The sequence below is a fragment of the Balaenoptera physalus genome (assembly GCF_965194825.1).
Source record: "Balaenoptera physalus genome assembly, chromosome: 8".
In the NCBI taxonomy this organism is placed as follows: domain Eukaryota; kingdom Metazoa; phylum Chordata; class Mammalia; order Artiodactyla; family Balaenopteridae; genus Balaenoptera; species Balaenoptera physalus.
Genome location: NC_138887.1, coordinates 43214948 through 43239976, shown reverse-complemented (window position 1 = coordinate 43239976; position 25029 = coordinate 43214948). Strand labels below are relative to the sequence as shown.

Genomic DNA, 25029 nt, shown 5'->3' with positions numbered 1-25029 from the left:
CTTTATATAGTATCTATCCTAGACTATTGGTCACTTTGCTATAATTCTATTTGTAAACCCCAGTCAAAATTTTGTATCCTCAGATCTTCATCTATTGAAGTTGATAGATAGTTTAAACTGGGCAGCACATTACATATATTTAATGTGCTTACTATCTACTATGAGTCATCAGTTGTAAAATATGTTTGATTTAAGTAAAATGGAATACCCCTTTCTGTTTTTTTTTTTTTTTTTTTTGGTATGCTTACCTCTTTTGGTACAATATATAGATAGATAGATTATACATTATATAAAAGTAAGAAAACTTTTACTGTTGAAGACTTGCTCTGCCCTTGCAAATTTCCATTTGCCTCTATGAAACATCACAGGTTCATTTAATGAAATAAATTTCTAGAGGTAATGAAGTTCTTGAGTGATCAAAAATAATATTGCAATAATTTGATAGAATATCTCCATATTAATTTCTTTAAATTATGTGTTTGTAGAAGTTTATTCAAGTTTTAAATTTGAAAAGTAGCATAGTTTTTCACCAACCCAGCGCAATTTCACACATAAGAAAATTGAACTTTAAATTAAATGTACTTTAAATTTTGTTTCTAAAATAATTTAACTTGTTTGAGTGGATTTTATTCAGCATCTTGTGTTATACATTTGTTTAAAGAACAATACCTGGTTTAGATCTAAATTTTAATATTAATAGTAAAATGTGAAAATCAGGTAAATTAAAATAGGAATTATATGAATAATTGAAATATGAAAGAGTTAAGAAAATCATTCTCCTGTGTGCCAGTGAAGCTCTCCTCACTCAAATACTGTTCAGTATTTAATGGGAAAAAAAGTGGCTTGTTACTTTAGAGGGAGCATATTTGGACTTATAAAAAAATGCCATATCTTGTTAATTATGACAGCATATTTCTAATTTATTTTGTATGTACTGTATTTGAGAAGAAAGCTACTACAAATCATATATGAGTGAGGCCATTTGCAGAGAGTGCAAACAATAATGTCTGTAAGTCATGATGAAATTTGATGACAGATTTAAAAGGAAAAACAACCTATAACCTATTTTCCTGATTCCAGTGATCCTCTCAATTGTAGAGTTCTTATGTTATTTTTTCCTCCTTCATCCTTCTTAAATATAGTCATAACCTAATTTGTGACTTTATTAAGTAATTATAAGAAAAATGTAATCACATCAAAATGAGTTGCCCTGGATTATAATGTATTGGTAGGCATGATATAAAAATGTATATGAAAAATAAGAAGACATTGACTAAGTATTTGATACCATTTCTCTTTCAAATGTACATAAAATGAATACTCTTTTCTAACCTTAATAGACTTTATTCACACATACAAAAATGTAAAAAGTATAATTGAGAATAGATAGACAACAGTATTATCATCTCTGATTTTTAAGCATATGGTTAAAATGCAGAATGATTTTTTAAGTAACTGTACTGGGCATATTATAAGATATTTTTAATAAGTAAAAAGCCATCAACTTTCTTCTGTTATCCATTCTTAAAATGAAGGACATTTTTATTTTTTTCCCTATTTGGTTTATAATATTTTTAGTACTTAGTAATAAGTGTAGCTTTGGATTCATGTTGGTTTATTTCCACGTACATTGACAGTTTTGATCATATATTTAGTTAAGATGTTTTATGAATCTGTGATAGTAGACACTACAGAAAGCAAGTCCAAAGAGATACACAGCACTGCCTGTTGAACATATGCGCTTGTTCAGCAATTAGCGTTCACAAGATGATACCAGTATATCATTTAGAACCCCAGTTTGGCTAAATATTAAAACACATGGCTCCTCAACAAGTGGGCTATGTGAAATCACTATACTGCAGGGGCTTGACACAGTATAATGCTGAATTAGCCTCAGGTCATATTTTTCTAAAGCTTGGTCAAAATAAATATCATGGAGGTTTGCTTGAAGAATGTTCAGTCTATTGACTCTTCCTGATCCTTTTAAATGGACTCTAGGACTGAAACAGAACATCAGAAAGCCATCTGCCTGGGCACTATAATCTTGCCTGCTCTACCTCCAGGCCATTGCTTTCATAACAATTATAACTTTTTCATAATTTGAACTTTTGTCACTATACCATCAGCCTTTATCGAGGACATTTTAGGACATACGGTTATGTAATGGGTCAGTAACTGCTCTCTGTGAGGATCCATTTCTGGTCTCCTAGCAGCATTAGTTGGACTAAATAGTTTCAGTCAGTTTATATAGGGAGAAACTCTAGGTTTAGGAAAGTTCAGGTGGTAACAATAAATTATTGTAATATTCCTCCAACTTTATCAATAGAAAGTACTTTCAGCTTCACACTCGATTTTATACAACATTCTAAGAATATTTCAATTTGATACACGTTCTCTACTCGAGGATATTTTTCAAATTAAAATATAATTAAATTTATCATTTAAAATAACACCTGTTCTGATAATTAGAATCCCAGAACAGCTTCAGATGAAGCAAGAAGCATGCATAGACCTTACTGAAAGCTTTCTCAGGGATGAAGGGTCCAAAATACTATGTTCTATTCAAATAGAGAAAAAAACATACAGGGCTAAATGTAGCTACGTGAGCAAGAACTTTGGTAGCAGGCTGGAAAAACAAAATAGCAAACAAACAGGTTTAAGGTCATAGGAGGGGCCTTACCACCTGGTAGGTAGATGATGCATTTTTGTTTTTCAAGGTTGTTACAATATTGACAGTGTTTCTGGAGTTAGGCTCAAGATCTCCATACCTAAGCCCTTGACCACAATATTGATTTTATTTTTGTTTCTTTTTTAATGCACACCTATCTCATGATTTCTGCAACACATCTGTACCCCGCATTTGGAATAAATTAAGGAGAATGGACAATTTTGACATTACCATAAGAGAATTAAAGTCTGTTTTGTTCAAGATAATAATTGTTAATGAGAGATATTGATTAAATGAGTAAAACAAATATATTTCTTGGAATCTTAAAATTTGAAAAGGACACCACAAAATTAAGTAACCCTCAGAAAGAGAAGGGGAATTTTCATGTTAGAAAATCAACCTTTGATATGGCCTGAGGTAGTGTTAGTACTGAGATTAATTTCTTCACAAAACTAAGTGTTTTATATTTGTTATAGTTATAAATATATATCATGATTGTAGATGTTGAGAGATTATTAGGAAAAAACTTTTTTCATGTACCTAAATCATGATAGAACACCAAATGAAACTGAAACCTGCTTAATCTCAAGGTGTCAGTTTTTTTAATTTTATTTTCCTAGTACCTGCCAAAATAGATTTGTGTTTTAAAGTAGTCCTATTCAGTCTAGGCAGATATCAGCTGTTTTTAAACAGCTTTAGCTGTTTTTATGACTAATGTGGTAAGATTCCCTTGACTTTTTATGCAGAAGCTAAAAGAACATATTACCCAAAGGCATTTGGAAAAATGATTCTTCTGAAATAAGGATTGATTATATCTTTAGCAGTACTGTTTCCTTCATTTTGCTTTTTTGCCCAAGACCTCATTCACACTTGCAATGTGCATTATATTTTATTAACTATAGTTGTTTTAAATAATTATATAATATATATGTATGCTAATGTAAATATATATTTTAAAGTTTGGCACTGTGTACTAAAATTTAGTGTTTAGTTAGATCTGCAGTATTTATGCTAATGATATATATTATTTAGCAAAATGTTAATATATATAGCATTTCTTTTTCCTAATTCCTAATTTCTAAGAAATCAAATAGAATCAAACAGAATGTGAAATAAGCATTTTAATAAGCTAAATATGACCTAGAATATTACTGATATGAAATATATTTAATTCTGTAAAACCAGAGAGAATATATAGACATAGAAAGATAGTTTTAAAAACTAGACAAAGTCCTATTTACATTTCATGTATAGTTTAGTAGTTTTAGGATTGCCTTAAAAATTGACAGTATAAAATGAGTATAAAATTACATTATGATTAACAAATAATATTTTCTTATAATAGTCAGGAGATTCTCTGAGACTGATGTCAATAAAGAATATGTATAACCTGATTTAAGAGCATGTTTTAAAAATAACAGCAAAAGTAATTTGAGGACAGCTAAAGTTTATAGACGGCTTATAAATTACCAAGTAACTTTCACCTCACTATTCTCCAGACTAAATCAGGAAATTAAGTAGCATAGGTATGAATGATTGTCCTAGTTTTACAGGAAGAAAATGAAAATATAGAAAGATTAGGTTTTAAAAGTCTCCTAAATAATAAAAGTACATTTAAAATTTTATTATTTCATTAAAAATTTTTTAACATCTTTATTGGCGTATAATTGCTTTACAATGTTGTGTTAGTTTCTGCTGTATAACAAAGTGAATCAGTTATACATATACATATATCCCCATATCTCCTCCCTCTTGCATCTCCCTCCCACCCTCTCTATCCCATCCCTCTAGGTGGTCACAAAGCACCGAGCTGATCTCCCTGTGTTATGTGGCTGCTTCCCACTAGCTATCTATTTTACATTTGGTAGTGCATGTATGTCAATGCTACTCTCTCATTTCGTCCCAGCTTACCCTCCCCCCTCCCTGTGTCCTCAAGTCCATTCTCCGTGTCTGCGTCTTTATTCCTGTCCTGCCCCTATAGGAAGACCTCTCTTTGACATAAATCACAGCAAGATCCTTCTTGACCCACCCCCTAGAGAAATGGAAATAAAAACAAAAATAAACAAATGGGACCTAGTGAAACTTAAAAGCTTTTGCACAGTAAAGGAAACCATAAATAAGAGGAAAAGACAGCCCTCAGAATGGGAGAAAATATTTGCAAATGAAGCAACTGGCAAAGGATTAATCTCCAAAATATACAAAATTTTTTATTTAGCATAGATTGTATCAGTATATCAGTAGTATTCAAACACAACCAAAATGTTGTGTGCCTTAATTTATGGGAAGCTATATATTGGTTAGTATTACTTTTATAAGTATGGATCTCAATGCTAAATAGCCAGTCCACTTTAATAATTATATAATATACATTTAAAGCTAAATATCAAATTTATGTTTTTCTTTCCTTCTAAAAAAATCAATGAAGCTTTAATACCTGAAGTTTGAAATATTTTTTTAGCTTGGTCTTCAATGCAAAGGGATACCTATAATATGGGTATAAGACATATAATATGGTATAAAACAATTTATGGAAATGCAGGAAAGCAAAACTCCCATTTATTGAGAATTTGCTGTGTTTTAGTCACTCTCCTTTTCCATGCACATTTCCCTTTGGTCATAATGAATTCCCTGTCAAACTTGCCCCTCAGCCTAGCATGCTCTCCTTTGTCTGGCTAACACTAGTTCTTCACAGTTGATCCCAGTTGTCACTTCTTCTGAAAAGCCTTCCCTGACTCTCATTGTCTTCTATTCTGTATTAGTTGCATCTTTATTGTGCTTTCAGAGCACTTTCTACTAACTTTTATCATAAGGATGGTAAGTTTGTGTTTTATTTATTTTCTGCTAGACCTTGGGCTCGTCCTAATAAGTAACTGTGTGTTTTATCTCTGTCTTGACAGAGCCCAATAGTATCTGGTGAAAATATGTGGAATGAGAAATTAATTGAATGAATTATACAGTATGATAGCTCAGTAACTTCTCCAGGAATAAAGATTATCACAGTAGTTTCAATGTATGCATTAATATACAAAACATATAGAATATTCTCATATTTACATCTTAACCAATTTTTCCATTTTAAAAACTGGGAGAGAAGAAAGGAAGAAGTATTGAGTTTCATTCTATGGTAACTAGTTCACATAAAGTCTAATTATTTAATACTCTATAAGGAAAAAATGATACCCACAAATAAATTTCTACTTCAAAATCTAATGTTGTTTAAACAAATTTTCTAACTTAGAACGTGAATTTAATTCTAGGGTGTTTTCATTTGTGTTTTTAAATTCTTATACTTATCACATAAACATGAAACAATGTAATATACATCATAACTCGTTGTTTTCAGATAGAAGTAACATATTTAATCACTGGTAAAACAATTGTGCACAGTCAGTTATGCCGACCACTTGAGAAAAATCACAACGATTATTGCAAAGATGAGAGGAACAAAGCAAACAATTAAGAAATATATATATTTGTATCTATATATTTATATATACATAGGGTACTTGGTTCAATTATTAAAAAAGACATGTCTGCCAGCCTTTTTGAGATCGATGTTTGAGGTTTTATTTAACCTCAGTGCAATACTTGGCAGTGTTGCCTATCACTTCCTTGAAGTTCTTACCTTTCTTTACTTGAGTTTACTAAACACTGCTGGTTTTCCTCCCACTTTCTTGTATGATCCTGTTTTAGTATGCTTTGCTGGTTTTTCTTCTTGTCTAAATGGAGCTCTTCTCCAAGAATCTGCCCTCTGTTTTCTTCTTTTCCACATCATCCCTGGGAAATCCCACCTCTAACTCTGGTTTAAGTATCCTTTATATTTTTTAAGGTCTAAATCTATAGCTATGGCCTCATCTCTGACATCTGCCACTTGTAGCTTTAGATATTGAGAAGGATATTACTTCTTAGTTTCTATGCTTTGATTTTTTTCATCTGTATAACGAACATATTTAAAGAAACTCTTTCCTAGGATTGTTACAAGGATTAAAAGAGATAGGCGTATTGACTGGCTCCCAAAACTTGTGTTCCTTCCATTTTTAAATCATTAGGGTACTTGTAAATTAGAATAGTTTTTCTTTACTACGTCAGTTCCCTCATTCACTTTCTTCTGTTGCCACCCTAGTCATCTATGCAAGCTTGTAACCTCTGCCCTGCACTGTCATTCCTTCAGGGAAAACTTGTCCTCTTCAAATAAATGCAGATAGCCTAGGGAGGAAGTTACATGCTAAATGGAAATCAGTTATCTGTTAAAAATGAGAATTCTGTCTTATAGTTCTATTTTTAGCCAAGTGCACTATGCATACTTAAAGACTCAGAAAGCAGTGTTGTTGTTGTTGTTGTTTTTCAGGGTAGATTTACCAGATTCTTTCCAAGATGACATACTCAAGCATGCCACTTTCTGACTCAGAAATGTTCATTTGATTCAGCTGAACATTTTAGGCAGTGAGGCTCACCGCTAACTTCCCTGTGTAGCAGTTCTGCCTCTGGTATGTTCCAAGGGCTTTACAACACCACATGTTCCTGACAACACCACTCTGACATTGATCCTGACAGCAGTATGAATAGGTGTGAAAACTAAACATCCCATGTGTTTCTGGTGAGACCTTTCCCTTTTTTCTTTGTCTGCTCCTCCTTTCACCCTGGCTCATCCCTGTTGTCACATTTTCATTGTCTGGGAAACACTGAGCAAATTTGATGAGATGGAGAATGAGAGTCTAGATAACAAGAATTGACTGGGGTGTTGTAGGCTCCTCGAGGTGGCTAAGGTATACAGACTGGGCTCAGTCCTGAGATTATTTCAGTGGTCTTTCTAGTCGATGCTGGTTGTGAGGCTGAGACCTGGAATCTGGTAGGATCCATCAGTAAATTCTCTTGTTCTTTAGCAGTAAAAAAAAAAAAAAAAAAAGAAAAGAAAAAAATCAATTGAATTTATACCCTTTATTTAATACCTGATTATTAAAAAGCTGGTATTTACTTTCTGTTATTATGTATCCATTAAACTATAGTATAGTTCTACAATTAGTAGCGTATGCAATGCACAAATGAATAGGATAATGGTAGTTTTTTTTTTTTTTTTTTTTTTTGGCTGTGTTGGGTCTTCGTTTCTGTGCGAGGGCTTTCTCTAGTTGTGGCAAGTGGGGGCCACTCTTCATCGCGGTGCACGGGCCTCTCACTGTCGCGGCCTCTCTTGTTGCGGAGCACAGGCTCCAGACGCGCAGGCTCAGTAGTTGTGGCTCACGGGACTAGTTGCTCCGCGGCATGTGGGATCTTCCCAGACCAGGGCTTGAACCCGTGTCCCCTGCATTAGCAGGCAGATTCTCAACGACTGCACCACCAGGGAAGCCCAATGGTAGTGTTTTTGATACCTAGTATTTAATAATATCTTTGCCAATTTGACTTTTCATACTGTCTAGTCTGCCAATCTCAATCCCTCATCACCACATCCCATCCTTACTGGCTCTAAGACCAGAGACAAACAACACATGTGGAAGTTAAACCTACTTGAAATATCTCTTCTTCCGTAGATTCCACGACTAACTAATGAGTCTTCAGGCTTAGACGGGCTACATCTGCCTTTTTGCTGGCAGCAATATAATACTAAACAAAAGATTGAACTATGAATGTCTTGAATGTATAATACACATTACTGGCATAGTGTTGAGTACCAGATAGTGAAGCAAATGAATAATATTTTATATATGAAATTAAACAAGCTACTTTAAACCACTCTCTGCATCCTTGCATTAACATTCTGACTTACATTTGCATTGTCGTATTTAAAATATTCCTCTGATAGAGAGATCATTAAATAAATTAAAATCCATCCACACAATTGGTCATTGCATCATCTAAAAATTACATTCTTAAAAAATATTTAGTGGAATCAGAATATTGAATTTAATAATCAGTGATTGTTTCAAAGTGTTCAAAAATTTTCCATGAACAGGTAATCCTATAAAAAAGAAGTATTTCAATATATTTATGTGTGTATATTTATGTATATATATATATATTTTAAATACAAATGGATTTCAGGGTCAATATAAGAGACTTTGATCTAAAGTCTGTGAATGGCTACAGGAAAAAGAACAACTTAAAGAAATGACTAGCTTTAAAACAGATGCTTCTGGTCATACCGTATTGAGGAACAAAGTCCTTCTTAAATGTTTACTTGAATTTGATGTTTTTTCTTTATTCCTACTAATTTTAGCCCAGGCTATATAATGGATAATTGTCTTCCATATATGAATTATGAATTATATATTGTTTTCATTATGCATGTAGCTATCTACTTTTTTGTAATATTCCAGCTAAGAAGGATGTACATTGTGTGTGTGTGTGTGTGTGTGTGTCCTGTTCTTGAAGCTTTGGTCCATTTTTTCTGTTTTCTGAATCTATCTGGCCTGTCATAGCCCACAGTAAATTCTACTGCATTTAGGTTTCCTTGACTTGACCAATTTGGTTGCTGCCTTCCTAATCCTGATTTTATCATTTTTACCTTAATTACATCATTTGACTGAATGAGGAGGTATATATGAATTTATATTATAGTATATTATAGTATGTATTATTTACACATAATTTATGAATATATATTTATTGTGTTTTTGTTGGTTCTTATATAATCACTTTGGTTCTTCTAAGAGCAAAGATCAAACATTTAATCCTTAGAATAAAATGCATATTATAGGAAATGTGATAAATACCCTATGAATGAATTTAATAACACTACTTCAGAGTCTCACTGAGATTTCTCAATATTGGTTAGTTATTAAGTGTAAAGTAAAAACTATTTAAAAAATTGAGTATTCAAAATCTTTTTACTTGGGGTATAGTTGCTTTACAATGTTGTGTTAGTTTCTGCTGTACAACGAAGTGAATCAGCTATATGTATACATGTACTCCTCCCTCTCGGACCTCCCTCCCCACCCCCCATCCCACACATCTAGGTCACCACAGAGCACCAAGTTGAGCTCCTTGTGCTATATAGCAGGTTCCGACTAGCTATCTGTTGTACACATGGTAGTGTATATATGTCAGTCCCACACTCCCAATTCATCCCACACGTTTGTTCTCTACATGTGCGTCTCTATTCTTGCCCTGCAGTTAAACTCTATCCATATTTTTAAATATTTGAATAGTCATACTGTCTCTTTTAAAAATTAGCCTCTTAATAATTGAGTAATCTGAGATAACTCATATTGTAAGGTCTTCACCAAGTTTTTAATTAAAAACTTGGTGAAGACCTTACAGTGAAGGGAGTGTACACTGGTAGTTCCTAACCTGAGTTTGACACAGATGTGTTTTGTTGGGTCTCTAATGTTTTTAAAAATGTAGTTAAATGAGTTCAGGTAAGTCACGCACTCTCTAGTTTGTCACAGTGCCTACATCTAGCTATGGTCTTATACCTAATATTTATCATCATCAATACTTGCTAATGGCACCATAGCTTGGATTTGAGGAATTACTTTGATTTTGAAAGAGATAGATAGATAGATAATGACACTTTAATTGTAACTCTAAAATCATAGGGAATCAAAATAGAAAAGAAATGTAGTGACCATCTTTCAAAATTGTCAATAGCAAACAGTATATTATTAGGGATCCAAACACATAGGGTAAAAATATACCCCAAAATGTCATAATTATAGACACAAAAGTTAGGATAGTAGTTAACTCAAAGCAGGAGATAAAGGAGTGAGTCTGAAAGACGCTTCACATATAATGATAATGTTCTATTTCTCTAATTGGATCAGTGGCTCGCAGGTGTTCACTGTAAAGTTATTCTTTATGCTCCACACTTACTTCATAGATGATTTTTGTTCCAAGATAGTGTTCACTGAAAAGAATAAAAAGAAAATAAAGGATAGCACAAAACTATTTATATATAGTTTTTAAATGTCCAGAAGCAAACAATATATTAAAAGTATATGTATAATGTTAAAACCACAACAAAAAACGAAGGTCTAACAATACAGCAGTTAATATAGCAGTTATTGGTGGTGAGTATAGACTAGGATCGTGTTGCAGAGGGCAGCTGGTTGTCTCTAATGATATTCACGGTATTCTACTTCTTAAGTGGGTAGTGGGTACATGGGTATTCAACCCTTTAAAATTTTTTCATTGTATGTGTATGTCACAGATTATTTTTGATGACTGTTTTTAATATTTTACCATAACAGTTTTAAAAACTAAAACCTTTCAAATGACTCATTTATGCATGTCACACTGACAGACCCAAAGACAGTCACTATTTCTGTTGAATTCCAGTGAAGTGTACTTTCTTTGCCATGCAACTTAAAATAAGAAATAGTCTATCAGAATTTTTGAACCACACACCAACATTAATGATAAAAAGTCATCACATCTTGAATAACGACAGACTCAGCATGACTATATCACGTTGACTTTAATTAGAAAAGCAAAACCATTAACAAGTATAGAATGTATATAACAGGGATTTTTTTTAAGGAATTTGTCCTTACACATTTGTGGGAGCAGGGAAAGTGCTGAAAGGCCACTGGAGCTTGCAGTCCAAAGGGCAGGTAGAGGGAAGGACGATGAATTTAGAGTAGTTGAGAGCAAGGACAAGCTGGAACCCATGGGGACAGACCAGAACACCTGTCTGTTTTCACTGCCTCCAGCCTAAAAGCTGATGAAGAAGCTGAAGGAGAATTCAGAGGAAAGTAGAGCAGCTGCATGCCTGCCTGCTGCCCCAAGCCAAACAAAAAGTAACAGCATGGATGAACTTCAACAGCACCTGGTGATTGTACCCAAACTTTCTGAGCATCCAGAGAGTAAGGTGGCTGCTGCTTCACTTCTGCCCTCCACATCTCACACACAGGGTCTCTAGTGCTAAACTATAATGGGAAGCATTTAAGGAAGGGAATCCTAGGGAACATAGTTCAGCTTAGACAAGTTTACACCTTGCCGAATCAACATATTGATTCTTCCCTGTACAAAGAACCTCCAGTACTGCACCATGTTCTACTGCATTGTACGAGGGCTTAACACTCAGCCAGTCTCCCCAGTCACCTTGCATTCATTCTCTATCATCCAGTTGTGCAAGCCCCTTTCTGATATATTTCAGGCTCCCTAGTCTGTGAGATTATTCTGTCTTTGAATATTATTTTCACAATAATGTTTAAATTTAAAATTGGCATTGGTTTTTATTTATCCTGTAAAATGTTTGATAAATTTTATTCAGCTATAATGTGCTTTAAATAATCTGTCTTCCAAATGCATATAACTTTGTAATTTTAACATCTTCTGTGATGAAGTGTATTAAAATCTTCAAAACAAATCTTATTTTAAAATTCAGTCACACATTGCCTGAAGTGCTGACTAGTGACTAAGACTAAAAAGGTATTTTTTCTTTGATGTAATTATTCACACATGCAAAATATATGCCTCTTGTAATAGGAAATAATAAAATACAGCTCTATAAAAGCAGAGGGATGAGAACTGATTATATAAAAACTTGAAGTTGATATTCATATAACATAAATGATACATTTTTAAACTTGCTTATTTTTTATGTTAAACTTATATAAATATCAGCCCAAAGTGTAGTACACTAGAACAATTAATCACAAATAGAAATGTCGTGAATCCACAGATGTCTTACCTTTGAGACTTCAATTTTTGCTTAGAGCCAAGTTAGCTAAACTCAACATAATAAGTACATATATGATTACCCTTAAGTTTAGTGCATCATTGGTTACCAGTGAGAAATCATCTGTGTCCTTGGAGTTGTCCTTTATACACACTGCTAGGCGATCAGTTATCATAGTGCTTCTGATTGAACCCAAATCAGGTAGTTTACTTAGTCAAAACAGTTTTAGTGAGCTATTCTCTGTTCCTGCTGCCCTCTATCCTGCTAGAAAGAGAGAGAGAGGAAGGAAGGGAGAGAGGGTGGGAGGAAGGAAGGTAGAAAGGAAGGAAGGAAAGAAGACATTGTAGGGAAATTAACCCTATTTAGTTCTCATCCATGCAAATAAATATACATATTTACATAAATATAAATATTCATTTTCATGTATCTGTATTTCCAAAAGAAAACCAAGCCCCTGATTTTCCTCAACAAGTTCTGTCAAAATTGTGTTAATGTAATTAGTCAGAGGTATTTTAATGAATGCTTGTGTGTATTTATATATTATTTACGTAATGGTATTTAAAACATCAAACAGAGTTTACTTTCTTAGTTTAGGAAAATACTTATTAGTTGTGATGAGAAAGTGACTAGAAAAATGATCCTGGTTTTCTTCAAAGAAAAATGGACATAGAAAAATGTCAGTCAACAGTATGCAATAATATTAATCCCTGGTATAATATACATGATGGCATATATATTTAGTTGGCATCTTGCTATTTATGGAAATGTTTATTAATGTAGTTTTACATTATGCAGAAACACATGTTATATAGAAACTTACATCAAATGAGTGAAACAGACTTCATGTGATAGGTAAGGGTTTGGGGGTCTTACAGAAATAAACATAAAAGAAGAGATGAATAGGGACATGACCAATGATCAATTTAGACCTAAGAACGATAACCCCAGTGCAGGTTCCTAAAAGTACGAATATTCTGTTAGTTTTCATTATTGATATGTTACCCTTCACATTCAGTAACTCCACTGGAAATTGATGTTTAAATTGCCTACTTGGTTTTTTCTTAGTTTTCATATCAATGTTAATGTTCTAATATATTCTAATAGAATTCTTATATCTACATATGAAGTAAATAAGGAAGAGCCTCAATCAGTCAATTATGTATATTGGATATGAGTTATTCTTGTTTCAATGATTATAAAAGGGACAAAAATAATCCCATTCATTGTTAGGAGGGACAAAGTAATAGAAGTATCACAAACACATTACTGCATACACTTGTAAAATGTAGTCTCATAAATGATCACGGATTTTTAATATCCTGATTGTGTAGTCTGAACAATTGTGTAATCTGAAAAAAAAAAAAGTGCATCAACTGTGAACTCAATCCTTTTCCCTTTTACAAATGACAAAAGGAAATAAATTTAGGAATTTAACAAGCAAAAAATCTGATTTTCACAATGTCAAGTTGAAGAGTGTGTGGACCTTAGAGAAATAGAACAACCCTAATGCCGAGACTATAGGGGGCATAGATACAAGTGACAAGTTGCAGATAACATTGCTTCCCAGTTTTTGAATCTGTCAGTAAGTAAAACAGTGACTTCTAAGCAGATTATTAGTGTAATGATTTCTTAGCTTAAGAAAAAAAATAACGTTCTGAACGATAAGCAAATATACAGACAAAAATGTGTGTAAAATATTTATGTTGACTCAAAAGCTTCATGGTAGGCAGGAAACTCAATGGTATTATAGTACCAATCCCCTTGATTGCTTGGTTTTCCCTTACAGAATTTTAAGTAGGGGCCACCCAGTCTCTACTTAAATACTTCTATTGATGGAAAGTATATGAGCTTCCAAATCAGTCCAGTTGGTCTTTTAATGAAAATTCATGTTAAGATACTATTAAGATTTCTCAGACACAAATATTAATGCTCGTGTAGGTTTTGGGACCATCACTTCTCTACCATTTAAAGTCTACTGGCAGATTTTCAACCTGCTGCAGGTCTTATTATCATGCTTTGGAAAAGATTTTTAGAAAAATAAATAGACAGGCCTGAAGTTCTGAGATTTTCCTTAATGGTATTGTTGCTATAGTTACAGCTGAAATGTTATATAAAGAAAATTACTTATTGATCGAAAAATGCTGAGTAGCACAGCAGCATCCGTTTTTTGGGGTTTTTACTGCCTTCATTTCCTCCTCTGCTCTTAAGATTAATGGATTTTTGTAGTGTTGTTTTGAAGCCCTGGTGATTTGATGTTTCATAAATGCATTTTATTAACGTGTACTAGCTGGCAACTGGATATATTCTAATATGTTATGATCCACATGGAGTTATTTTTTATACACTTTATTTATCAGAATTGTTCCTACTTGGAGATGAATTTTGATATCCTGGATATTAACATTAAAGTACTAAAAAATGTGATTGGTCTCATAGTATAGACTCTTCTGAATTTACTTAAAACATTTAATAATAATATAGATGAAATATAAACTTTTAATACGTTTATACCATTAGGAGATACTTACAGTATACTGAAAATAAAATATATTTTAAAAACACAGGAAAACAAATGGAAATGGCCTGAGAGCATCCATAATAATGACTAGTATGTTTTTAAAAAAACCTCCATAAGATCTATATTTTCTATTTTTCTATGTAATAAACTCAGTAATATAATAGAAATGCCTTCAGTTTATATATGCAATATACAGTACATTATATATAATATATATTTGTTTTCTGATTGTCTCACTGTCTTTATAAGGAAATACTTCAAAGTTAAAACTGTAACTCACTTGATATTTAACCTTAAGGCAAAATATGAATAGTCATGTGTGTTACAACTGTAACTATTATAGAAAGAGTTTTCAGCTAGTAAAAGTCATATATGGCAGTGATACATTATGCATTGAATTTTAATATAATTTAAGAAATCTTGCTTAATTCTCCAGATTGCTGCTAAACTAGAAACATTATGACTATTTAATAATGTTGTGTCTAATAGTATTGCGGCTATTGAGGAACTAAGAGTGGAGATACATTTCTTTGGACCCAGAAATACAATACTTCTTAAGTTAGGCTCCTGAACAGTGATACAAAAATCTTTGGGATTATTTTTGATAAAAAAGGCAAAAAAATTGTGAACCACAGATTTTTACATCATCTTATGTGGTTATAGAGTATTTCCCAAATTGTCTTTTGTGAAGAAAATGTTTCTAGTAATTGTGTCTGTAATTAATGATGATGTGATAATGGTGATGGCCTATATTGTCCTGAATGAACTTTCTTGAAATTTCATTTTTAACTTTCTCCTCTTTGTCAAAATTTGATCAATTTTACTTTTCTCATTCCTACTTTTGATTTTACCCTAGCCTCTGCCTTTTCCTGTCTTTTAATAAACAAAATTTAATTTTACATGTTTAAAGAAATACAAAATTTTTGATGCTACTATAGTGTTTTTTCCCTTTCATTCCTTTTTGATATTATAATTTCCTCTACTTGCTGAATTTGTTGGTGGTCTAATTTTGGTTCTAGGGCTGCAGAAAGAAGAGACACACATATGAGACCACCAATTCAGCATTTCTAATTGGTGAAAAAATACTCTTGTGTGATTTATAATTTATCAAATTCCTTATGTTCTAAATGGATTCATCAGATAATCCTTTTAAATCCATAGTATCCTTTCCATCTTCCTTAATTTTTTCCCTGCATATTATACTTATTTTTAACCCATGTCTTCTTTCTTCTACTTCAGTGTGAGTTCCTGATCGAATAAGCTTTGCATGTATAATTTCCCAAGAGTATATGTAATCCATAGATATAAATAGACCAGATATATACAGAATAGATGCATAAGTGAATGCTGTTATAATTATTTGACATGATAGTAACATCAGTTTCCAAATTAATTTTGGTGACAAAGTGTAAAGTGAAAAAAAAAATTAGGCTTGGCCTTATAATCTTCAAAACGCAAATCAGTCATGTAACCAATAGACCAAGTGTAGCAACATCATGTTAAAAATAATTACAGGATAGCACTGATTAAAGATACTAGGTTTAGGGAATTCCCTGGCGGTCCAGTGGTTAGGACTCCGCGCTTTCACTGACAGGGGCCTGGGTTCCATCCCTGGTTGGGGAACTAAGATGTCACAAGCTGCAGGGCGTGGCCAAAAAAAAAAACCACAAGATACTACGTTTAACTGAATCAGGATGTGAATTTAAGCAAAACACGAATTTGAACTAGCCAATGAGGCTCTCAACGTAAGGTCCTTTTTCTCTTAGACTGACGCTATTGCCTTCTGTTTGCCTTCTAGACTTTAGTAGTGGGTGGGTTATCACTGCTTGTAGGTTTATCAAACATTATTTTAAATCATGAAAATGGAGTGTTTTATGTGACATAGTAGATTAGAGTATACTCTTTATCCTCTTAAGTTTTCAAATGTATGAAAATAATGAGTATGTTACCTTGAAATAATCACTACATTTATTTTCTCAACACATTTTCCTTTTAACAAGACCTGTGTACCATTGTGGCATCATATGCTATAAGTAGCAAGAGACGACAACTTTGTAAGTAAAATTTGTCCCTAAAACTCAGATAAAGTAATCACACTTTTATAATTGACAAGAATTTCCAGTGGGATGAAACCTTTATTTCTGGTATATTAAAAACTTCCTAACTTATTTACATTCAGACCTGCCCCGACAGGAATGCATAGCACACACCTGCATTTGGTTTTTAGAGTCCATGTGACAAAACAGCACAATGACACAGCTATTTGTGTCTGTTTTTGTTTTTTAAAATGTCAGTCTCTGAATGAAAATATACTAAGATGTGGCCCTAGCAAGTAATGTTTTTTAAAACCACAGGACAGGTTAAGATTGATTTTCTGTAGGTATTATGGAAGTACCTCCTCTAGGAACTATTCAACACAAGGGCTGGAGCTTTTAGAATTTGACATAGGGATCAAATCAGTTTCTTTCCCAAGACTTTGTATAAAGTTACTATATAGAGAAGCCACAATTCACTTTTTTGCTGCTTAGACATGAAATCAAGAACAGAATTGGTATTGGATGATCATAACACAGAAAGCAAATGAACCCGTAATACATACTAATGTTTTATAGACAACATTTTACTGAAATTAAATAACTGACTTGGGTCTTTACTCTTTTAGATCACCAAGTAAGAATTATAACAGCTTACAGATTGCAAAACAGTCATTAGTATTAAGCAACATTTTTTATGTCTTTAAAGAAATGGAAAGCTGAAGTAAGAAATGAATCTTAGATGTCCAATAATATTCTAGAACAATAAATGATTTTTGTTTCTAAATAATTAAAGTTGTGCTACTAGAAAGAATGATACAATATGAAAAGCAGTTTGAAATTGAACTTCTCAGAAGACAGTGCAGCATACGAACACGATATTATTTGCATGACTCTCCAACCATGCACTTTCTCTAAAGGTACTCATTAAATGGTACTCATTAAATGGTAACAATTAGAAGCTACATGTATAGCCTTTATTTCTTACATTTTAATAGGTATGATGTAAGAAAAAGCACAATATACATCAATAAGGGGGGAATTCTGCAATATTATTGGTCGAACAATCTCTCTCCCATGTGATCATGTATATGTATTATGAGAGGGTTGTTCTCAGTCTTTAGTTTGCAAAAAAATTAACCAACAGTTTATTAAAAAGGCAGATCCTCCTTCTCCTATCCCAGGATTCTGATAAACTTGTTTTGGTGTGGTTCCTAGAATTTGCATGTCTAGGGACAACCTCGGGTGATTTGGTGCAGGTGGCCCATAGATTACACTTAGAGGTATAAGGAAGTGTTTTAATCAGCAATTGAGAAAACTCTGGGGAAAAAGAATAACAAACAGTTTTAACCTGTGAATGCTTCTTGACACAATTGCATGAGAAATGTGACCATTATTAAGAATGACATTATTTTTTAATCTTAAATTAGGTGGAGAATTATGCACAAGTGATTCTTGAAAACTCTACGTGTGCCTTGTAAAGTTCTGCTCTGGTAGATAGAACTACATTTGATCCAAGTCAAGAGACAGGAGATTATAGGCTAAGTCCTAAAAAAAAAACCTTATGATTAATTGGCTGTTAAAATTACTATGAAATTTAATAGTTTTTGAATGGAAACACTAATTTTGAAGGCATGAGGCTTAAAAATAGTTGTATTTGGAACAAATTCAGATTTTTTTTAACCAAAAAATTGATATTCCCCTGAGTCTGTCTTTGATGCATTTTTTTCTTTTTTTTATGATGAGGTGAGTTAATTGCTGATCTCTAAGGACTCCTGTTTTTAGATTTCAAATAGTCTTTTTGCAGTCTTCTTTAAAAGTCACTGTTTCATTGATCCAGAAAACAATGACCCACCTTCTCCATATACAAAAAAGCAGCTGGAAATTGCCAAGTGCTAACCTTAGTAAATGCACCAAAACAGATGTATATAATATAGTTAATCTTTTAATTTCTATTTTATCTGCAGATTCAGGAATGGCTTTGTTTAAATTGCCAAACCCAGAGAGCGATATCAGGACAGCTTGGAGACATGGGCAAAATGCCACCTACACAGACAGGACCAAAAGCCTCTCCTATGCCTGTCCCTACAGAACAACCGTCTCAGAAAATAGCAATGCCTGCCCAAGTAAAAGTGAAAAAGAGGGAACAAGAAGGAAAAACCGAAGGTGAAAAAATCATTCCAGAAAAAGTGAAAGAAACACCTTCAGTTGAAAAAATTCCCCTTAAGGAAACCACAGATCAAATCCAAGAAGAGAGTAAACTAGAGAAAGACAAAACTTCAGCCCCTCAAGGAAAGAAGCCAACCCCTGAAGACAAAAAGCCACTCCTAGAAGAAAAAAAGCCACCTCTTGAAGAAGAAAAGCCAACCCTTAAAGACAAAAGGCCAGCTCTTGAAGACAAAAAGTTACCCCCAGGAGCAAAAGTATCAGCTCTAGAGGAGGAACAGAAATATGACTCACTTAAAACTCAAGTACAGATTGCTGAAGGAAAACCTGAAGGCAGAGTGGCTGCAGAGGCAGTGCGAGAAAAGAAACAACCACTGACCAAGGTGGAAGATTTACCATCTGGCGCACCTCAGAGTTTGTCTAAGAAAGATGATGGGATGACTCAAAACATAAAAGAACAGCCACAGGCAGCATGCTCAGCAAAGCCTGATCAGATGGAACCTAGGAAGGAAAAAACAGTAAGTTATGTTTTTTTCCTAACTTTGCAGATTTACACCTATAATTTACTAATGTCCACCTAAGTACACCGAGTACTTAATGGTAATTTTGTAAGTGAAAGCCTTCAATTAATAGCACTTTCAGAAAAATGTAACAGTTGTTTGCTAAAATGATGAACTTTGGCTTTCTGACAGCTTAATCTAATTTAAATAAAGCATAGATATAACATTTACTAGCTTTTATGCCTATCAAATAACTTATAAAAATCTATGGAGTGATAAAGAAGGGTTTCTTATAATTTTATTTTATTTTATTTTTAAAAAATATTTATTTGGTTGTGCTGGGTGTTAGTTGTGGCAGGCAGGCTCCTTAGTTGCGGCAGGTGGGCTCCTTAGTTGTGGTATGTGAACTCCTAGTTGCAGCATGCGTGTGGGATCTGTTGCCTGACCAGGGATTGAAACCGGGCCCCCTGCACTGGGACCGTGGAGTCCTATCCACTGCGCCACCAGGGAAGCCCTCTTATAATTTTAAATGATTGCTTTTTCCTTCCACTATGAACATAAAATCAGTATCCTCCTTTAACATAAAATAATGTTTGTCTTGGAATTTCTGTTTACTTAGCCACTTGGTTAAGCAAGACTCAAGTTTCTTCTCATTTGAAAGCCTTTTAAGGTGTGGTCAACCATAAAATGATTAAATAATTGTGATTTAAAAAAAAGAAGTATGGCTAAAATTCAGGAGAAACATTTTTTTAAGTTTATTTTAGTATTTAGTGTGAAATCAGTATAATATATTTTGTTCAGTTTTATTCAGTGTGTTTAATATTGGAGGGTTATTTATAATCCAAGCATCATCTGGAATATATATTATTCTTTATATATTTTCTTTTTCTTTAGTGGAAACTTTTAAGGGTACCTCATCTTAACCTGTATTTGCACAGGCAATAATACCATTTTTAGAGGAAATCTGAACTCTTTTTAGAGCTTCAAGAGATCTTATATCAGGCTGAATAATTTTAATACGCAGATGGCAGCAATGACTTGCAGGAAAATGAAATGATTCATTGGTATTAAAACTTAATATTAGAATTCTAATTAGAACTTACAGTCCATCCCAACCCTGGTTCAGTTGTTTTGTTTACAGTTTTAACACATGGTTACTAGCCTGTCTCTGGTATATAAGACATTGCTCATTAAATAAATCCTTGTCTTCCTTTGTTGTATGAGTTTATCCAAGTCAGAGAAAGCAGATGCCTGTGTATTCTCCATTCTAATGGCTGGATCTAGCTACCCCGCCACCACCACCCGCTGCTTCTCCCAGTTAACCACCTTGCAGAACTTGATGCTTTTTACCATTTCTCTCTTTGTGAAGCTTCATGACTCTTCCCTTTTTGTTCTCTTCTTGTCTTTCTGATCACCCCTTGAGTTCTACTTTGATTATCTCTATTACTTTCTCTTTTCCGATCGGTTCTTCTTTGAACTCTTGTCTTCTTTCCTCTTAGGGGAGCCACATGAACATTTCCTAAATCTCCTTGTGCACCTTCTGCCCCTCTTGAGTGTTAGACCTATATTTTCAAATACCGAGTAGATCATTCCACTTCAGAAACTCACTGTAAACTGGAACTCAGTGTGTTCAAATCATATCCAACTCTCTATAGAAGCAGTTTCTGCTTCTATCTGTTTCTGATGACACCATCATTCATCATGTCTCTAGCCTCCCAGTCACTACCCTGGGGAATCTGAGGTTTCTTCTTACCTGCCTAGGCTCTCCACATCACACTTCTGTCTCTTAGCTCCTATTCCTAAGGACAGTATCCTAACGGCCTTCGTGACCTTTTACCAACGATTTGGGTAATCTAATTACTAGTTACTAGGCCTTCTCTTTTTCCCTTCTCCAGTATATAGTTATCAGATAATTATTTTCCAGAGTTCAGATAATTTAACTCTATCACTCAGATATTTCTAATGATTCTCTATTGTTTGTTAAATATAATCTAAACAAGAAGTATCCAAATACTTTGTTAATGTACTACATTTTATTTTATTTTACAAATGTGTCACTTTATCATTTCCTTTTATCACTATTTCTTTTAACAACTTCAATATGTATATACATATTTATTTCTAAATTAAATCTATGTGCACTATTACTAACATATTATTTGCAATATAAACATTCACAGAAATGTGTAAGTCAGTGAAATAAGCTAAAATCACCATTTTTATTATATTTATTTAAATATATACATTTGATCACAGTAAGATATGACTAATAATAGCATTTTAGAGAGAGCTTTGATTGTGCTTCAGTGTTTGAAAATCTTGTTCTAAAATTTTATGATTGAGTTCTTTGAAATTCAGCTTAAGTTTATTTTGATATTTTGACTTTTTTAATGATGCTCCATAACAAAAAAGATAATCCACAGAATATACCAGAAATGAAAGAAGTGTATCAAAGGTTGTACTTGCCAAATCTTGCTACCTGTTTTCTAAGTTTGGAATTGAAAACTGTTTTTTTTTTAACTTGTGGAAATTCCAGAAATAAATGTTAATCTAACGTGATACCAATCATTTCCTCTTGCTAACTATCACAAAATGTAGTGTTTTAAAGTATGTTTTTTTAGCAAGTGACTTTAAAGCCCACTGGAGTTCTTCACCTGCAACGTTTATAAAAAGATTAAAGTATTCTGTTTAAAGTTTGTCTGAAAAGGCAGACATGACAACTTTTTTAAATATGTCATTTTGTGTAGCATAATTACATGATGATTTCCAATTATCCTTCTTCAAAGGATTGTGTCCACATCATAATTCTCTTGAAGAGACAGCTTGTGTTTATTTTTTTCCGAATACTTGCTAGGTAGCATATGGCTGATAACCAGAGTTTACTTTCTTCCTAAATATATAATAAGTAGTATATTACTAATAATCACTTGTCATCACCAAAAAGTTCAACAACTTTGGGTTCTTCTACTTTTGTTAAAAAAGGATTAAATCTTCACAGTCTACAACTTTTTAATTCCCCATAAGATAATCAGCAAACCTCTATGGTTAAAATAACTTCATAGTTATTCTCTGTCTCAGTACAAAATATTAAATATATTCTTCAAAATATAAAGGTATCATTAGTATACAATGTGTACCACATCTGTAAAATCCTGAGGTACTCTATGCATTACTGGCTTACTTGTAACAGATGCCGTAAATGAATTTTGCATGCACTGCTATCTATGTAACTTTATCTTTTTAAAAAAATAATTCCAATTAAAAGAGCCACTCCTCAGAATTTAATATACAGTTTTTCATTTAAAAAAATATATATACTTTTTTAAACAAATCACTGAATATTGAGCCATTTGGTGGCTCGCAGTAGTAATCCTTTAAGTATCTTATTATTGAAACAGAACTAGTGAATATTATAAACTGAGCATGTTAGAAATATCTGCACTTTGATTTTATTATTACCAAACCTTTTGCTACTTACTTTGTTCTAATGATTTTCCCCCAAACCTTCCACAGTTCTTTCTTTCTTTCCAACAATATTGGCTGACAAAGAAATGCAGTTTACTTTGTCACCATATTGTTTCCATGGCAGAAAAATCAAGTTTCCCCAAATGTTATGTGACTTTTTTGTCTTTTACTATTAAATAAGACAGCTCCAAAGAAGATTTTAAGTGTTTATTTCAATTCATTGAAAATGTGTGTGTATATTGGAATATTATATACTGGAATATTTATTTGCCAAAAATTCTAGAAGTTTGTGATAGTGTCTTAGGATGACTTGCTATAAATAGCCTAAGCACATTATGTGTTTAGTCAAGGTTTCTTACTAGAAATAACATATGTAAGACAGATATCAAATGGTTTTCCTGGTAATGTCAAACTTTTTTGGCCAGTTTTGTGTCAGTTTTCTTTATTAATGTGTGTGTGTATGTCTTGCATTATTAGTATTAACTTTGACACATGATTTTTTGGCAAGAATATTTTGTCTACCACTTACCTATTATAGGAACGTTGGTTTGGTTGGTTTGGTTAAAACTAGGTGATAAAAGGCACAACTGAATGATAAGCTTCAATATAAAGGTGAGCAAATAAAGTGACTGCCCTTGCTGTAAATTTTTACAGTATAGTTCCCAGTTTTCTCCCAGGATCCTTCATAGAACATCTGACCAACTGACATAAGAAGTAAAAGAATACTGATGTCAATCTATTTATTAAATATTAGTAAAATGTAATTTCTATTTGGGTTTAAAAATACAAAAAAATCCTGCATACTTCCTAAAAATATTTACATTTTGCACACCTGCCCAGGATTCTGTACCCCACTACCGAGACTTCTGTCTAAATAGCTAGCTTGGCTTTCTCAGCCTCTGGACTATGGTTCCACTCTAACTTTCAAGCAACCTAGTATTCCCCATGAGTGAGAGGTAGAAAACCAGCCAACGTATGCCTTTGTATGATTCCCGAAGGTGGCTTATGCTTTCTGCCTTCTGGATCTGCAGTCAGTTCTTCTCTGTGCACTGGCACTGCATCCTATCAGAAAAATCCCACCTGGACGTCTGGGCCACTCTTCTCCCTGGTGGCAGTCACTTCTCCTACTGCTGAATGCCCTATGCTGATTAGTTTTAAATTACTTTTTGTTTGAAATCAAAATAATATTCAATTTATCTCTTAATGTGTTCTGGGCATTGTGTTGGTTATGTTATCATTTAATCCACACAACTGTTGTTGAGGTAAATATTATATCTCTTTTAAAGAGGGGGAAACTAAATTTGTTGTGCCCAAGATCACATGGCTGGGAAGCAGCAAAGCTAAGATTATAGTCCTGTTCTGCTTATAAAGGCTGGGCTCCTAAACACTGCACAGAATGCTTCTTCCCTGTGACACTTTTAGGATGCTGCCTTTTTATTATTTTAAGTATTCATCTCCCTTAGCAGCTTCCAGTTTGTGTGATTTTTTACTTTTTTTATATACTTATATTACTTTATTTATTCATTTTTTTGTCATTTGCGTCATTTATATCGTTATAGTATACTGTTTACATTTCTTTATTGCTACATCATTTTGTCTCTCCACTCATTCCTGTCTTTCAAAATGTGTTAGTTGAATGGAATTAAAATTTATCCTGAAATATAATAAATATTTTGAAATGTACATTCTCCTTTACTTTTTTAGTTTAATATTTTAAAATTGTATGTTGCTACAGAATTCTCTTTTTACCTATACAGTTAAACAGAATACTGCTTGTCTACATTTGATATATTACATTGAAACATTATAGCTCTCTTGATTAAAAAAAAATTTGAACATCCTTTAGCATAAACTTTTATTTATGGTTAAAATGACCCAGGGGTTAGTATTCAAGTTATATATAGCCATGGTATCTAAAGTCAGCATAATTGTATAGGATGGAAAATGAGGTTTTCTGAAGTGAAAAGGATTCCCATGTATGTGGGACTATCCAGTTTTTATCTCCAGGCCCAGTGAATTTATGGATTTAGTCTTGTTTACAGTGCTTGGAACACTCAGACTAG

General features: G+C 33.1%; 1 protein-coding gene across 1 annotated transcript in view; it reads left to right on the top strand.

Annotated features, from left to right (window-relative positions):
• Positions 1-25029, top strand: part of PCLO (piccolo presynaptic cytomatrix protein) — a 369605-nt gene that overhangs the window by 168384 nt on the left and 176192 nt on the right. Inside the window, exon 4 of the mRNA XM_082472536.1 lies at positions 18803-19519. Within this exon, the coding sequence (XP_082328662.1) occupies positions 18803-19519 (717 nt within the window). The remainder of the gene's footprint in view (positions 1-18802; positions 19520-25029) is intronic.